At 42.8% G+C, this 18,643-nt stretch overlaps 1 protein-coding gene across 1 annotated transcript; it reads left to right on the top strand.

Moving 5' to 3' along the window:
• The first annotated feature begins 5,582 nt into the window (after nucleotides 1-5,582).
• On the top strand, nucleotides 5,583-7,395 carry LOC311142035 (uncharacterized protein). Its single transcript, XM_084177581.1, has 2 exons — nucleotides 5,583-5,666; nucleotides 6,131-7,395. Exon 2 carries the CDS (start codon nucleotides 6,257-6,259, stop codon nucleotides 7,226-7,228), a length of 972 nt encoding a protein of 323 aa, XP_084033707.1. The 5' UTR covers nucleotides 5,583-5,666; nucleotides 6,131-6,256; the 3' UTR covers nucleotides 7,229-7,395.
• The last annotated feature ends 11,248 nt before the right edge of the window (nucleotides 7,396-18,643 follow it).

Here is an 18,643-nt window from a genome sequence, read left to right as displayed (position 1 = left end):
TATCCTTGCCTGTGATGCCCTTTTTTTGCAAATCCATGATGACGGCACGTGTTTCCTTGCAGGTAACCATGGTTAACAGAGGAAGAACAATGATTTCAAGCACCACCCTCCTTTTAATGCTTCCAGTCTGTTATTCTAACTCAATCAGCATGACAGAGTGATCTATAGCCTTGTCCTCGTCAACACTCTCACCTGTGTTAATGAGAAAATCACTGACATGATGGCAGCTGGTCCTTTTGTGGCAGGGCTGAAATGCAGTGGAAATGTTTTTGGGGGATTAAGTTCATTTTCATGGCAAAGAGGGACTTTGCAATTAATTGCATGACATTCATGACATTCTGGAGTATATGTAAATTGCCATCATCAAAACTGAGGCAGCAGACTTTGTGAAAATTAGTATTTGTGTCATTCTTAAAACTTTTGACCACGACTGTACACACAATACCCCATAATGACAAAGCAAAAACAGGTTTTAAGACGTTAGCAAATTTATTACAAATTTAAAACATACTTATGTAAATAAGGTAAGTATTCCCTTTGCTATGAGACTCGGGTGCATCCTGTTTCTATTGATCATCCTTGAGATGTTTCTACAACTTGGAGTCCACCTGTGGTAAATTCAATTGATTGGACATGATTTGGAAAGGCACACACCTGTCTATATGAGGTCCCACAGTTGACAGTGCATGTCAGAGCAAAGCCAACCCATGAGGTCGAAGAAATTGTCCGTAGAGCTCCGAGACAGGATTGTGTCGAGGCACAGTTCTGGGGAAGGGTACCAAAAAATTTGTGCAGCATTGAAGGTCCCCAAGAACAGTGGCCTCAATCATTCTTAAATGGAAAAAGTTTGGAACCACCAAGACTCTTCCTAGATCTGGCCAAACTGAGCAATCAGGGGAGAAGGGCCTTGGTCAGGGAGGTGACCAAGAACCTGATGGTCACCCTGACAGAGCTCCAGAGTTCCTCTGTAGAGATGGGAGAACCTCCCAGAAGGACAACCATCTCTGCAGCTCTCCACCAATCAGGCCTTTATGGTAGAGTGGCCAGACGGAAGCCACTCCTCAGTAAAAGGCACATGACACCCCACTTTGAGTTTGCCAAAAGGCACCTAAAGAACTCCCAGACCATGAGAAACAAGATTCTCTGGTCTGATGAATCCAAGATTCAACTCTTTGGCCTAAATGCCAAGTGTTACATCTGGATGAAACCAGGCACCATCCCTACGGTGAAGCATGGTGGTGGCAGCATCATGCTGTGGGGATGTTTTTCAGCGGCAGGGACTGGGAGACTAGTCAGGATCGAGGGAAAGATGAACGGCACAAGGTACAGAGAGATCCTTGATGAAAACCTGCTCCAGAGCACTCAGGACCTGAAGATTTCCATCTGCAATGATGGGACTCCTTCGGATTGCTTTCTCACACCTGTAAAATATTTTTAAGTGCAGTTGAAAAATAAGAAGATAAGAATGACTTTTTTCATCCCCATGGGGAAGTTGTTTGTGGCTGTGTACATGAAAACGTCAAGCATACAAAGGACATCAAATACAGACAAATACGAGAATAGAAAAAGTGCAAATCATGGGTGATTCAACTGCACACTACTATATACACTATACACATCAGTACATTGTCAAGTGTAAGCCTGCCCGCTGGATCTACAGTCGCTAGCGAAAGTTTACACACCCTTTGCGGTCTTCACATTTTGCTGCCTTAAAATTAACCCTCGAGTTAATACTTGGTGGAAGCCCCTTTGGCCGCCATTACAGCTGTGAATCATTTTAAATATGATTCTATCAGCCTTGCATAACTCCTAAGGTAAGATAGAGTTTATTAGGTACACCCATCTAGAAAAAAATAAATAAAAAAATTCTACAAAATAATCAACAACAAAAAAAAAAATACATTGTAAAGTGGTTATCCCATAAGGTGAATGCACCAATTTGTAAGTCGCTCTGGATAAGAGCATCTGCTAAATGACGTAAATGTAAATGTAAATGTAGTACTGGGTCAGACTCCCCTTTGCATCCAGAACAGCTTGAATTCTTCAGGGCATGGAAATGTTGCTAAATTGGTATCAAGGGACCTAACGTGTGCCAGGAAAACATTCCCCACACCATTACACTAGCAACACCAGGCAGGATGGGGCCATGGACTCATGCTGCTTATGCCAAATCCTGACTGCCATCAGCATGACGCAACAGGAACCGGGATTAGTCGGATCAGGCAATGTTTTTCCATTCCTCAATTGTCCAATGTTGGTGATCGCGTGCCCACTGGAGTCGCTTCTTCTGGTTTTTAGCTGGTAGGAGTGGAACCCAGTGTGGTCGTCTGCTGAAATATCCCATCCGTGACAAGGACGGACGAGTTGTGCGTTCCGAGATGCCGTTCTGCATACCACTGTTGTACTGCGCCAGTCTTTGCCTGTTAGTGGCCCGCCTGTTAGCTTACGATTCTTGCCATTCTCCTTCGACCTCTCATCAACGAGCTGTTTTCACACACACAGAACTGCCGTTGACTGGATGTTTTTTATTTGTTGCACCATTCTCGGTAAACCCTAGACACTGTTGTAGGTGAAAAGCCCACGAGGCCAGCCCTTTCTGAGATACCTCAACCGGCGCCAGGCACCCGACAATCGATCATACCGCGCTCAAAGTTGCTTAGGTCACTCATTTTGCCCATTCTAATGTTCAATCGAACAGTAACTGAATGCCTGTCTGCTTTATATAGCAAGCCACGGCCACATGACTCACTGTCTGTAGGAGCTAACCATTTTCGTGAACGGGTGGTGTACCTAATAAACTGTAAACTGTGTGTAAATCACTACAGACCTTAATTTGAATTGACCTTTTCCTTGTACCCATAACTGCAGAAAGAAATGCTCTTTTGTTTTTTGTATGCAACAAACACACAGAAACAACAAGAAATTCAACACAAAAACGAAAGGAGACCAGACAGTGAATTAGAACACAGAAGAATGACGCATTCCTGGGCGGCAGATCTTGGTGGTGTTGTGTTCTTTAAACGAGGGGATCCTCACAAGACTCAGTAATGGGGCAATTGTGGAAACAAAGTGATATTTTGGCCTATATTATAGTATATCTGACCTAATATTTATCATTCCGTAAACAGACCGGCATGGATGAAATATTCCATGCACTCAATGTGGACTGGAAAATGTTCTGTGGTAGAGTTGGGCTACTTCGAGTCCTGTCTCTCACTCCTTCTGGACCCAACAGTTTGCCACATAGTTGGCATATTGTTTCAGACCCTGTCCTCAGGTCTGGAAGGTGGTGTAATCCGAATCGAGCGCAGGAATGACTTTGCATCAGGCACTGAATCAAAGATGTGGGTCTTGCTCTCATGGGTGATGCGTAGCTTCGCAGGGAACATCAGAGAGTATATGATGTTTTTGGCTGCCAATTCTCTCTTGATCCCGTCTTAATCTTTTATTTTCCGCAACAGCTCTGCAGTATAGTAATTGAAGACAAATATGCGCTTGTCCTTAGAATTGTTATCCCTTGGTTCTCAACAGCTGCATTATCTCCTGTTTCCTTTTTAGTTTTGAAGCAGTCTTCACCTGACAAAGTTATGTTAGGATATGTCAGTTATCCCGTGAGCGCTTTTGTGTTTCAGATGCCAAGCTTATGGTCATGTTGTAGCAGTGTGTAGGAGGGAGATTCTGAGATGTGAGAAATGTGCAGGAGGGCATGGGACAAAGGCATGTGTAGTATCAGTGGAAAAAACGGTGTGTCAATTGTGGGGTTGCCCATGTTGCTGGGGATCAGAAGTGCCCGGTGCTAGAGACCGGTTGAGGTTGCCAGGGTTCGAGTAGAACAGAAGGTGCTGTATGCTGAGGCAGTGAAGAGAGTAGAGGATGATGCGTCAAGGGTGAGTAGGCATAGGCCAATACAGAGTGATACGAATTTGTGCTTCAGTAAGGTTGGCTTCTTAGCATTCATTGCCATGGTTATCAACTGTAGCGCAGAAATGGAATGTAAATCACAGAAAATACAGTGCATTCGGGAAGTATTCAGACACCTTGATTTTTTCACATTTAGTTACGTTACAGCCTTATTCTAAAATTGATGAAATTGTTTTTTTTGTTCTCATCAATCTACACACAATACCCCATAATGACAAAGCAAAAACAGGCTTTTAGAAATTTTAGCAAATGTATAAAATAAAACAAATCAGAAATATCACATTTACATAAGTATTCAGACCCTTTACTCAGTACTTTGTTGAAGCACCTTTGGCAGCGATTACAGCCTCGAGTCTTCTTGGGTATGACGCTACAAGCTTGGCACACCTGTATTTGGGAAGTTTCTCCCATTCTTCTCTGCAGATCCTCTCAAGCTCTGTCAGGTTGGATGGGGAGCGTCTCTGCACAGCTATTTTCAGGTCTCTCCAGATATGTTCAATCGGGTTCAAGTCCAGGATCTGGCTGGGCCGCTCAAGGACATTCAGAGACTTTTCTTGGACACAATCCTGTCTCGGAGCTCTACGGACAATTCCTTCGACTCATGGCTTGGTTTTGCTTTGACATGCACTGTCAACTGTGGGACCTTATATAGACAGGTGTGTGCCTTTCCAAATCATGTCCAATCAATTGAGTTTACCACAGGTGGACTCCAATCAAGTTGTAGAAACATCTCAAGGATGATCAATGGAAACAGGATGCACCCGAGCTCAATTTCGAGTCTCATAGCAAAGGGTCTGAATACTTATGTAAAGAAGGTATTCAGTTTTATTTATTTATAATACATTTGCAAAAATTTCTCAAACTGTTTTTGCTTTGTCATTATGGAGTATTGTGTGTACGTTGATGAGGGAAAACATATATTTAATCCATTTTAGAATAAGGTTGTAACATAACAAAATGTGAAAAAAGCCAAGGGGTCTGAATACTTTCCGAATGCACTGTAGATGTTGTGGTGGCAGCTGCAGAGAAGTGCTTGGGTGTACTAGGTTTTACTGCAAAAGAGTTACAAGGTGTGTTGAAAGAAAGAGACCCTTCCTCCCAGGCCGTTGGCCTGGTGTAGGATCAGTTAGGGTCAAAGTAGTGGAATGTGGGGTAAAAAAATAAATACAATTATGGTATATAGGTGAAGGGTTAGTTGGTGGTGCAATTTATTATTTTTTTATCACAAAATGTAACTTGATCGGCCATGCACAAACAACATGACGCCATGATACCAAATAAGAAGAATACCACTTATCGGTTTCCGTGTCACCGAGGACGGGAGGAGAATCTCCTACGGGAAGGAAGCCACAAACTGTATTGGTACGCAGCAGCACGACAAACTCCTCTTCCTCTTTCAGTTAGCCAGCTGGCTTGCTGCCTGGCTCACGCCATTTGCTGTCAGTGAGAAGTAGGTGTAGTCACTAGATACCACAGCCACAAAGTCATAAACCCCGCCCATTTCTACAATTTATCTTATTAAAATCTAATTTGAAACTTAACTCTTACCACACTGCTAACCTTATGCCTAGACCTAAATTTCATTCCAAAAACCATATTTGAATTTTCATAATTTTTTTACGATATAGACCATTCTGACTTTGTAGCTGTGTTATCTAGTGGAAACCGAAGTGGGGCTGTTGAGAAGCCATCAAAGTACAAGGACGATACCGTTACATAGCTAGCTACGTAACCTAACTGGCAAGGTGAGATTAAAGTTCATTTGTACAGAAATAGACTAAACAAAGGCGACTTGTGTCGTACAACCTCAAAAGGTAGCTAGCTAACGTTAAACATCTGATGTAGCTATCTACTATAAAGTCGTTAGCTTGCTAGCTAGCCTGCTGCTGACAGCTTTTCTGTTAGCTAGCTAGTTAGCTAGCTCGCTAACCTTACATACACTAGCAAAATTATTTTTCTAGCTACAGTAGCCTACATCTACTAAGGTATTTGGTCAGTCCTTTCGTAACTTGCTATCAGTCAAATAGCTACTGTACTAGCAAAGATACTTGTCAGCTCTGACCATAGCCTGGCTGCAACAAGCTGCTAGCTAACAAGCTAGCTAATGTTAACCCCTAAGAGCCCAGAGTGTGCCAGAGAACTCCCATTTACTCTAACGATTCTAATGAGATCTTAATAGCTATCTAACTCGTCTTAATTTTGGTTTTAGAGACTGAAGAGGCTGCTCTGTCACCGGTTGAAGAAGTGTTCTCCAGGAATCCTAATTTACATTTGATACACCCCTTTCTCTGCAACAGCTAAGCCAAGACTGTGCCTTGTTAGCTACCATACTAAAATGGTGAAGATATTTGTTGGAAACGTGAACTCCTCAACCACAGAACCAGAACTGCGTACTCTATTTGAGAAATACGGTCAGGTATCGGACTGTGACATTCTGAAAAACTATGGCTTTGTGCACATGAATGAGGAGGAGGATGCCCAGAAGGCAGTGGCAGAACTCCATAAGCATGAGCTCAATGGGGCGCCCATCACTGTGGAGTTTGCCACTACGAAGGTCCGCAATGCCACCAAGATCTACGTAGGGAATGTCCCTGAGGGGACCACAGGTGCTAAGATAAGAGAGCTCTTCCAGCCGTTTGGTAAGGTGGTTGAGTGTGACATTGTGAAGAACTTTGCCTTTGTGCACATGCAGAGAGAAAATGAGGCCCATGAGGCCATTTCCAAGTTAAACCACTCTAAACTGGAGGGCCAAAAGATCTTTGTATCCATCTCCCGCAACAATCAAGCCAGAAATGGCAGAGGGGATGACTACCCTCCCCCACCTCACCACTATCAACCTCACCCACACCACACTCCTCACTACCTCTCCCCTCGAGCTCCACACGGTGACTACTACCCACCTCGTGGTCGCTTTCCTCCTCCCCTTCCCCCACCCCCTCCTAGGGCCTACTACGAGTGTGACCTATATGAGAGGCTTGTCCGCCATGACCCATACTCTTCCTCTTCACGTTACTATGAGCAGGATCCTTATGAGCGACGGCTTCCCCCACTCCCTCAGCGGCCACTTTCTCCCCGTTATTACCGGGAGCGCAGCCCCCTGGCTAGCCGCTGCACTATGTTGTCTCCACCCCCACCTTCCTCTGCCAGCTATGCACGCAGCTATGCCCGAAGTCGTGCCGGGCGAGATTTTGTCGGTGGCAGCTCTGTGCACCCTCCTTCCTCTATGCGCTATGCTCTGGGCTCAGGCTTTGATAAGGATGATTACTTTGAGGAGAAGTACTCCAATGGTTTTGGTAGGGGCTACTAAGGGCACTTTTTGAAATTGAATTTAGGGGAAGATGTGTATGAGTGTGTTAGCAATGAGTGCATCGGTTTTTTAAGCTGGGCGCAATTGTATATTATATAGGAAAACGGGTAATAGGAACAATACTGTTAATTCATAAAGCTTACTTATCAAAGTCAAACAGCACACTTAATTGATTTTGACTCGTTTTTGTTTATCATGAATAATCGCCAGACATATCAGCAGTCTGAATGCATTTATATTAGTGTTTCATTGTTGCCAGATTTTTAGACTTGAGGTGGTAGGCTAGTGTCTCTGAATGTCTGTTAATATTAATATCATTTTTTGAAGGAGTTTAGGATTTTTTGATGTAGTATAGGAATTGTGTTTTGTGTAGTAGGCCCTACATAGGGGTCCCCAATTACATTCAGCCGTGGGCTGATTCTTCCTTGAGCGGATGGTCGGAGGGCAGGAACATAGTTATAAATAATTTGTACACTGCAAATTGACCGCAAGAATCCAAAACAGAGATAATATTTGACAAAAACAGAATAATTTCAAACCTTGATTACATTGGGATATGATCACATATACCACTTTAAGCGTAGGAATACTTGGGAACATATTTCCTAAATCGGCAAATAAAATCAGGCCGAATTTGGCCTGCGGGCCACATATTGGGGAATCCAGCCCTACATTGAGTGGATGGGACTGACTAAAACTATTTATGTTTTTTTTTTGACAGTTTGAAGGGAAATTGAGATGTATTAATCAGTGGTAAGTTATTTATATCATACTTGTGTATCACATTTATTTTGCTTTCAAGTCCTGATACACTTTTATCTAAGACTTTTTTTTTTCTTTTCTTCCTGAGGATTTCAAAGTTTTGTGAGTCCCCTAAAAATAACCCCTCTCACTCAGGTTTTTGTCATTCACCCCAATTCAAAGGTTGAGGTGTTTGTTGTGTGCAAACTGGCTGACTGACTAACCAAGCACACTGCAACAGCTGACCAAGCTCATCTCATCTGAAGGCCTTGCCACGTTCGACGCAGCATCATAGGATAAAGCATCGTCTCCGAAACGAAACCCGATACGACCGATTCATCGACTTGACCGACTAAATAAAAAGATAACCACCGAAAAATCGTTGCACCGCTGGAGTCACACAGCCTGTATATCTATTTCACAATATGCATATGAACTAATCACTCGCTGTCCATAGAGCTACAAGTCCTTTTTGTTTTTGTATAACATGGATGTAATCCAAGATAAAATAATTGAGAAATCTACGCCTATAGGCTTTCATGATTGTGCACTCCTCAGCATTTTGCTTATGTTAAAATGCTGTTAATTCTGTAATACATCAAGCCGGAACAAACCGTGAGCTATTTTGAATGACTATTTATTATTTCTATGTCTTCCCGAATTAATCATTACGGTTGTTTAAACGTTGGACAAATTTTACTTGTTTTTATTAGAAGAAATACATGAACAAATGTCTTGATCAGCCGCTGTTGTCATTTAGCCGCTTAAATAAATGTTCGACCTCTGATCCCGTCGATTTTTCATTTCATTTATTTTTTAGTTGACTATATCTTTACGAATTGATAGTGGAATAATTATTGCTCAAATAGGTGATTGACAGTTACAAAGTGTTTAATCGAATTGGTTTGTGTCCTTCTACAACCAAATATGACTTGGTTTGGTTTGTGTCCTTCTACAACCAAATATGACTTGAAGGGGGGGGAAAGCATCCTCACTGGTGGTCAAGCGAGTAGCTCAGAACAATGTCAATGGTGTTGAGGTGTTTGGAGGTCAAACGTCAGTGGAAGGTAAGGTGTCTGGTGTATACAGGATCTTTCATATATCCTACCTCCACAAACAACCCCCCACATGGGGATAAACTGTGACTAAACTCACTTTTGTGTAAGACCTGACACGGCTTTTCCCTTTTGTTTAGTCACTTCCTTTCTCCAAATAGAGGACTAGGACATGGCATACTGTAACCCTTACCTGCTGCTATTTAATTTATCTTGTACATAAGTTATTCTATGGAAGGTTTCATCCATCGGAAAAAGGTAAGTGAAAAGTTGTGTAATGAGCTTGACAGGAAAACTGAAGGGACTGAAATTTAAGGTAAGGATATACAGGGCCTTCAGCATGGTTTCTGATAATGTTTTAGTATTTATTTCTTTTGATGGTGTGCAACATTGCAACCTCTCCATGGTGCACTTCCCCAGTCTAATCCATGGTCCCACAATGGTGCACATTTTCAGTTATGTCAACAATCAAGTCTGAAATGTCCCATTTCTCTGTCCTTGCTGATCTGGTCTTGAAGGACTTGATATATATGTGAGGATGAGGACAAAGGACACTGGAAAGTAATTAGGATTTGGCCCATGTGATCCCTTTTCAGGCACATAGATTAGAATCAGAGACTGTCCTCTTTCACCCCTTTTTCCTCTTCCATTCTGTCTAAAGCGTTTGAAAGTGTACGATACCTTATGGTATATTTAAGGGTTTGTGAGTATTTAAGCATAACGATTAGTCTTTAATTTTTAATTAAGGGAATTTTATCAGCTGCCATTTTGAAGACTTATTTTACTGTCATCGGCTGTACAATAAATTATATTGATTTCCAATGCTGGGCATGACTTGTCTTTATCGTGTGTGTCTGTGTGTTAAGATGGAACACCTATATAGCATATCAGTATGGTGCATTACCTGAATATTTAAAGGACCGTTTTGAATTTCTGATATCTGATGGAAGGATCTGGGTTGTAAAAGTAAAAGCCTATCCAGGAGATAAGCAAAGGAAACAATTTAATCATAAAATGTGGCTACTCGATCATCTGCAATAAAGTGAAATAACTCATTAATTCATATGATCTTAGCCTGTGTTTGTTCTTTTTATACAGTCTATATTTTTAGATCAGAAGAAGTTGAAGGAGAGAAAGGAAGCCACTTTTGACTACTGAAATGAGTCCCCGGTGCATCTGGTGAAGTGTGTGAAGCAAATAACTTTGGAACCCATTAAATACTTTTGGAATGTAGCCAACCTTGCTCAGATGCTACAACATGTTTGTGTGCCCTGTGTAGACATACAAGTGGTCATCCTTCAAGTAAGTTGTGCGTCTCTAAAGAAAGGTAAACGTATGAGCAACAAAAATTGTGATATGATGTGTGATACAGTTTGGTTTTTTGTAGCTAGCAATCAGAGGAGGCTGGTGAGAGGAGCTATAGGAGGACAGGCTCATTGTAATGGCTGGAAAGGAATAATTGGAATGGAGTCAAACGTGGTTTCCATATGTTCTATGTGTTTGATAACATTCCATTAACTCAATTCCAGCAATTACAATGAGCCCATCCTCCTATAGCGCCTCCCACCAGCATCCACCGCTAGCAATGTCCTGTCAAGTTCAAGTGTTCCATCATGGTATGAATGTTGTGGTAGAAGTATTGACCGGCAATCCCAGCCAGGTAAATGGAGTCTGAGGCCTCTTCTTCTAAGTGTCTCACACTTGTGGGTAAACCAAAAGATTGTCTATTATATTGACAAGATATTCGAATGACCGCTCTAACAATGGAAATGTCCTCAAAGTTGGAAGGCAGGCGGGATCAGGTGAGACCATTCTAGCCAATGAGAGGTCAGATACGCGTGTGAAGAACAGGCCATAGAGATAGATAGAGCACTCATCTTTGTATTTGTGCCATAATAGCATCGGTGACAGCATGGGCAGCACAATTGAGGCTATCTCCATTTTAAAGTAGTACATTTTCTTCCCCATTAGCTTTTTTTTTTTTTTAAGTTCGCAAAGAAAATAGATGCGACAATTGCCTGCTATGGTGCGATTCCATTTAACTGCCCACCTATCTGTTTCATGTCTCATGTTGCCCTCAAAAGCCAGCATGGGTAGAATGCAAGAATTTAGTAATACTTGCCATATTCTAATAATTCTCATGTGCCTATTTATTGCCACGGTCCAATGTAAAGCAATTCAGTCATTCTTGAAAGACAAGACAATCCTTGTCATGGAAAGAAACATTATTTTTATAGTTAAATACAGTTGAAGTCGGAAGTTTACATACACTTACGTTGGAGTCATTAAAACTAGTTTTTCAACCACTCCACAAATTTCTTGTTAACAAACTATAGTTTTGGAAAGTCGGTTAGGACATACTTTGTGCATGACACAAGTAATTTTTCCAACAATTGTTTACAGACAGATTTTTTCACTTATAATTCACTGTATCACAATTCCAGTGGGTCAGAAGTTTACATACACTAAGTTGACTGTGCCTTTAAACAGCTTGGAAAATTCCAGAAAATGATGTCATGGCTTTAGAAGCTTCTGATAGGCTAATTGACATAATTTGAGTCAATTGGAGGTGTACCTGTGGATGTATTTCAAGGCCTACCTTCAAACTCAGTGCCTCTTTGCTTGACATCATGGGAAAGTCAAAAGAAATCAGCCAAGACCTCAGAAAAAAAATTGTAGACCTCCACAAGTCTGGTTCATCCTTGGGAGCAATTTCCAAATGCCTGAAGATACCACGTTCATCTGTACAAACAATAGTGCGCAAGTATAAACAACATGAGACCACGCAGCCGTCATACAGCTCAGGAAGGAGACGCATTCTTTCTCCTAGAGATTAACGTACTTTTGTGCGAAAAGTGCAAATCAATCCCAGTACAACAGCAAAGGACCTTGTGAAGATGCTGGAGGAAACAGGTACAAAAGTATCTATATCCACAGTAAAACGAGTCCTATATCAACATAACCTGAAAGGCCGCTCAGCAAGGAAGAAGCCACTGCTCCAAAACAGCCATAAAATAGCCAGACTACGGTTTGCAACTGCACATGGGGACAATGATCGTACTTTTTGGAGAAATGTCCTCTGGTCTGATGAAACAAAAATAGAACTGTTTGGCCATAATGACCATCGTTATGTTTGGAGGAAAAAGGAGGCGCTTGCAAGCTGAAGAACACCATCTCAACCGTGAAGCACGGGGGTGGCAGCATCATGCTGTGGGGGTGCTTTGCTGCAGGAAGGACTGGTGCACTTCACAAAATAGATGGCATCGTGAGGAAGGACAATTATGTGGATATATTGAAGCAACATCTCAAGACATCAGTCAGGAAGTTAAAGCTTGGTCGCAAATGGGTCTTCCAAATGGACAATGACCCCAAGCATACTTCCAAAGTTGTGGCAAAATGGCTTAAGGACAACAAAGTCAAGGTATTGGAGTGGCCATCACAAAGCCCTGACCTCAATCCTATAGAAAGTGTGTGGGCAGAACTGAAAAAGCGTGTGTGAGCAAGGAGGCCTACAAACCTGACTCAGTTACACCAGCTCTGTCAGGAGGAATGGCCCAAAATTCACCCAACTTATTATGGGAAGCTTGTGGAAGGCTACCCAAAAGGTTTGACCCAAGATAAACAATTTAAAGGCAATGCTACCAAATTCTAATTGAGTGTATGTAAACTTCTGACCCACTGGGAATGTGATGAAAGAAATAAAAGCTGAAATAAATAATTATCTCTACTATTATTCTGACATTTCACATTCTTAAAATAAAGTGGTGATCCTAACTGACCTAAGACAGGGAATTTTTACTAGGATTAAATGTCAGGAATTGTGAAAAACTGAGTTTAAATGTATTTGGCTAAGGTGTATGTAAACTTCCGACTTCAACTGTACATGGATTTTGCAAGCAGTAGGCATTTAGAATTAAATGGGGAATGGAGCTTTATAGTTAGGCATCATGATAATATCACATACCCAGCGTACCTTCAAAATTAGTCTGTTCGGCAATCATAATTTATTCTGTCGCAATACAGAAACGTTGAAAAAAAATATCCACAGGGGCCTCCGGAGTGGTGCAGCGGTCTAAGGCACTGCATTGCAGTGCTAGAGGCGTCACTCCAGACCCGGGTTCGAACCCGGGCTGTATCATAACCGGCTGTGATCGGGAGTCCCATAGGGTGGCGCACAATTGTCCGGGTTAGGGGAGGGTTTGGCCGGGTGGCTCATCGCGCTCTAGCCACTCCTTGTGGGGGGCCAGGCACCTGCAGTTGAAGGGTGTTTCCTCCGACACATTGGTGCGGCTGGCTTCCGGGTTAAGCGGGTGGGTGTTAAGAAGCGCGGTTTGGCGGGTCATGTTTCAGAGGACGCATGACTCGATCTTTGCCTCCCGAGCCCATTGGGGAGTTACAGCGATGAGACAAGATTGATTAAAATACAAAAAATAATAGAAATACCAGTCAAATGGAAAAAAATGTAATAGATCTTTAGAAATGTTCTCCTACATCTGCCGTTTCCATTACAAATGTCACAATTCTTTTTAAGTGACATTGCTTTTGTCTAACAAACCTGGGTCAATGGAAACATGCCTATTGGCTGATTGCTCCCAACTCATAGGAATCCCCACCCAGTTGACAACTTTAAAATGGTGGAAGCCCTCAATGGCAATGTCCATGCTAAAATGGCTTATATCCATGATGAGTCCTCTATCTATCTTTATGATAACAGGGTAAGTTGTTTTTGGGTAAGTTGCCGAAATGCCACGTTTCCACTTATATCAGTGCATTTGTAACAAACTAACCATTATGAAACTTTTATTAGATTAAATAAGCCTCACGTAGCAAATTAGGAATTACAATTTTTGTTTACCAAATTCGACACTCATTGACCTCCATACAAAAATTCCTCACTTCGTGGGCTTATTTTCGTATTTTCGTGGACAGATTTTGGGCGGAATAAAAAAAGATCTTGCTTCGACTTTTCCTCTCTGGTAAACCACAATGTCAACAAAACAAATCTTAAAGCACAGTCCTCCCCAGCCCGTTCATCTGGCGGTGATGTCTTCCTCACTTCCCTCTTTCAGACTGAACACGGGCTCAGATGCCCCTCCTGGGCCTAGGAACATACAAGCTGCAGGGCAAGCAAATGCACCTGAGTGTTGACGCTGCGCTCGGGGCTGGATATCGTGCCTTTGACACTGCTACAGTGTACGGCAATGAAGCAGACTTGGGCCGTGCCCTGTTGGACCTGATGCCCAAGCACAAACTGATATCTTCCTCATCGTTAAACTGTCCTCAGCGGACATGGGCCCAATGGTCGCAGAGGGCTGTGCTCGTAGCCTGGAGAGGCTGCGGTTAGGGGGATACATTGACCTGTACCTGATCCACTGGCCTGAGAATGAGGGTCTGGAACCAAAGGATGAGAAGAATACACATATATTACATTTACATTTTAGTCATTTAGCAGACGCTCTTATCCAGAGCGACTTACAGTTAGTGAGTGCATACATTATTATTTTTTTGATTTTATTTTTTATACTGGCCCCCCGTGGGAATCGAACCCACAACCCTGGCGTTGCAAACACCATGCTCTACCAACTGAGCTACCTCTCTGCCAGCCATTCCCTCCCCTACCCTGGACAACGCTGGGCCAATTGTGCGCCGCCCCATGGGTCTCCCGGTCGCGGCCGGCTACGACAGAGCCTGGATTCGAACCAGGATCTCTAGTGGCACAGCTAGCACTGCGATGCAGTGCCTTAGACCACTGCGCCACTCGGGAGATGTGGGCTTGATACACAGTATCAAGCCCACAGCTGGAATGTCATGGATGAGCTCCATGCCAATGAGATGCTCAGAGCAATTGGGGTCTCAAACTACTCACAAAGGCACCTGACAGAGCTGTTGGAGACCTGCAGGGTGCACCCTGCCGTGCTACAGGTACATTGATACCCTCAAGATTTGTTGGGTACAGCAAGGGCACAGCTTTTAAGTTATGTCACAGCTGTTCATTGACTACAGCTCAGCCTTCAACACCATAGTGCCCTCCAAGCGCATCACTAAGCTCAGGGCCCTGGGTCTGAACCCCCCCTGTGCAACTGGGTCCTGGACTTCCTGACGGGCTGACTCCAAGTGGTGAAGGTAGGCAACAACACCTCCGCCACACTGATCCTCAACACAGGGTCCCCACAGCCCCCTCCTGTACTCCCTGTTCACCCATGACTGCGTGGCCATGCACGTCTCCAACTCAATCATCAAGTTTGCTGACTACACAACAGTGTTAGGCCTGATTACCAACAATGATGAGACAGCCTACAGGGAGGAGGTGAGAGCCCTGACCGAGTGGTGCCAGCAAAATAACCTCTCCCTCAACATCAACAAATCAAAGGAGCTGATCGTGGACTTCAGGAGACACCAGAGGGAGCACGCCCCCATCCACATCGACTGGGCCGCAGTGGAGAGGGTCAAAAGCTTCAAGTTCCTCGGTGTGCACATCACTGACAATGTGATGAAGAATGCGCAACAGCGCCTTTTTAACTTCAGGATGCTGAAGAAATTCGGCTTGGCCATCAAGACCCTCACAAACTTCTACAGATGCACAATTGAAAGCATCCTGCCGGGCTGTATCAACGCCTGGTACGGCAATTACACAGTCTGCAACTGCAGGGCTCTACAGAGGGTGGTGCGGTCAGCCCAACACATCACTGGGGCACTGCCTTCCCTCCAGGACATCTACAGCACCCGGTGTCACAGGAAGGCCAAGAAGATCATCAAGGACCTCAGCCACCCGAGCCAAGGCCTGTTCACCCCCCGCTACCATCTAGAAGGCGGAGACAGTACAGGTGCATCAAAGCTGGGACTGAGAGACTGAGAAACAGCTTCTATCTCCAGGCCATCAGACTGTTAAACAGTCACCACTAGCCTTAGTCACTGTTCTAGCTGGCTACCACCCAGTACTCTACCCTGCACCTTAGATACTTCTGCCCTATGTACATAGATTCATTGAACACTGGTCACTTCTATTCATATACTGTCTTTTCACATCCTTATTTATATATACATTTACACTGAGTGTACAAAGCATTAGGAACATGACATAGCCTGACCAGGAGGAGACAGTTTAAATAAGGATTTTTAAACCATTCAGAGGGTGAATAGGCAAGACAAAATATTTAAGTGCCTTTGAACGGGGTATGGTAGTAGGTGCCAGGCGCACTGGTTTGAGTGTGTCAAGAACTGCAACGCTGCTGGGTTTTTCACACTCAACAGTTTCCCGTGTTTATCAAGAATGGACCACCACCCAAAGGACATCCAGCCAACTTGACACAACCGTGGGAAGCATTGGAGTGAACATGGGCTAGCATCCCTGTGGAACGCTTTCGACACCTTTAGAATCCATTCCGCAACTAATTGTGGCTGTTCTGAGGACAAAAGGACATAGTTCCTTGATTCTTGAACAAATGTTGGGCCAATAAGTTAGTTAACATAGTTCTATCCTATTACATGTTAAAATGCTTATTATGAATGAGTTCAACAAAGATTTGCAAATAACAATTGTTTAATAAGCAATTTTCAAACATTTCATCTGTTATATAACATAACAAATATTTAAAAACAGTTAACAGTTATTAATGAAAAGGAGAAATATCAAAATGTTAAGACACACACAGTTTCAAGTAGAATATCAGTTATAACTGATGGCAGTGACCATAGTTGTTCTACACCAGACTGTCCTATACACTCATATTTCTTCAACCGAAGACTTAACAGTATTCAGAATATTTGCATATAAGGCAGTTGAGAAGGCCGCATATGGCCTGGATTGTAAATATTTAAAACAAAAATGAGGACATATCGGTATGCACAATATACAATTAAAAGAATATGCACAATAAATTAAAGATGATTGCAAATGAAAGAACATTATGAAATGTACAGTACCAGTCAAAGGTTTGGACACAGCTACTCATTCAAGGGTTTTTCTTTATTTTTACAATGTTCTACTTTGTAGAATAATAGTGAAGACATCAAAACTATGAAATAACACATATGGAATCATGTAGTAACCAAAAAAGTGTTAAACCAATCAAAATATTTTTGAGATTCTTCAAAGTAGCCACACTTTGCCTTGATGACAGCTTTGCACGCTCTTGGCATTCTCTCAACCAGCTTTTTTAAAATTGTACCTTTATTTAACTAGGCAAATCAGTTAAGAACAAATTCTTATTTACAATGACGGCCTACACCGGCCAAACCCGGACGACACTGGGCCAATTGTGCGCCGCCCTACGGGACTCCCAATCACGGCCGGTTGTGATACAGCCTGGCATCGATCCAGGGGGTCTGTAGTGACGCCTCAAGCACTGAGATGCAGTGCCTTAGACCGCTGCGCCACTCGGGAGCCCAGCTTCATGAGGTAGTCACCTGGAATGCATTTCAATTAACAGGTGTGCCTTCTTAAAAGTTAATTTGTGGAATTTATTTCTGTCTTAATGTGTTTGAGCCAATCAGTTGTGTTGTGACAAGGTAGGGGGGGTATACAGAAGATAGCCCTATTTGGTAAAAGACCAAGTCCATATTATGGCAAGAACAGCTCAAATAAGCAAAGAGAAACGACAGTCCATCATTACTTTAAGATATGAAGGTCAGTCAATACGGAACATTTCAAGAATTTTGAACGTTTCTTCAAGTGCAGTTGCAAAAACCATCAAGCGCTATGATGAAACTGGCTCTCATGAGGACCGCCACAGGAATGGAAGACTCAGAGTTACCTCTGCTGCAGAGGATAAGTTCATTAGAGTTACAAGCCTCAGAAATTGCAGCCCAAATAAATGCTTCACAGAGTTCAAGTAACAGACACATCTCAACATCAACTGTTCAGAGGAGATTGCGTAAATCAGGCCTTCATGGTCGAATTGCTGCAAAGAAACCACTACTAAAGGACACCAATAAGAAGAAGAAGAGACTTACTTGGGCCAAGAAACACAAGCAACGGACATTAGACCGGTGGAAATGTTCCTTTGGTCTGGAGTCCAAATTGGAGATTTTTGGTTCCAACCGCTGTGTCTTTGTGAGACGAGGTGTGGGTGAACGGATGATCTCTGCATGTGTATTTCCCACAATAAAGCATAGAGGAGGAGGTGTTATGGTGTGAGGGAATGGCCGGCAGGGATCATTTGGTAGAGCATGGTGTTTGCAATGCCAGGGTTGTGGGTTCGATTCCCACGGGGGGCCAGTAAGAAAAATATAAAAATGATGTATGCACTCACTAACTGTAAATGTATGAAATTTCTCTGCAAATATTTGTTATACGTATTTATAAATATGTCATTAGCACAAGAGATTGTCGCTTAGAAAATGCATCTATTACGCACTGAATAAATTATTGCAATGAATTTTTGCATAACGTTTGATTTGATTGTACAAAAAGGTCACATTTGAACTGGTGATATTTTCCATAAAAATACTATAATTTCAGCAAAAGTATGCACATGGGATGTTAATATTTCAGCTGTGGTCCAGTTGTTATGGAAATGAATATGAGCTCCTTCTTGCCTTGGCCGGGTCTTTGAAAGAGATGCATACTGTATTGATTTTTTCACTCCCTGCCTTCGACCTCTTTTGGACTCCAGTGGAA

The sequence above is a fragment of the Coregonus lavaretus genome (assembly GCF_964263955.1).
Source record: "Coregonus lavaretus genome assembly, chromosome: 15".
Lineage (NCBI taxonomy): Eukaryota > Metazoa > Chordata > Actinopteri > Salmoniformes > Salmonidae > Coregonus > Coregonus lavaretus.
This window is presented reverse-complemented; position numbering and strand designations above follow the sequence as displayed.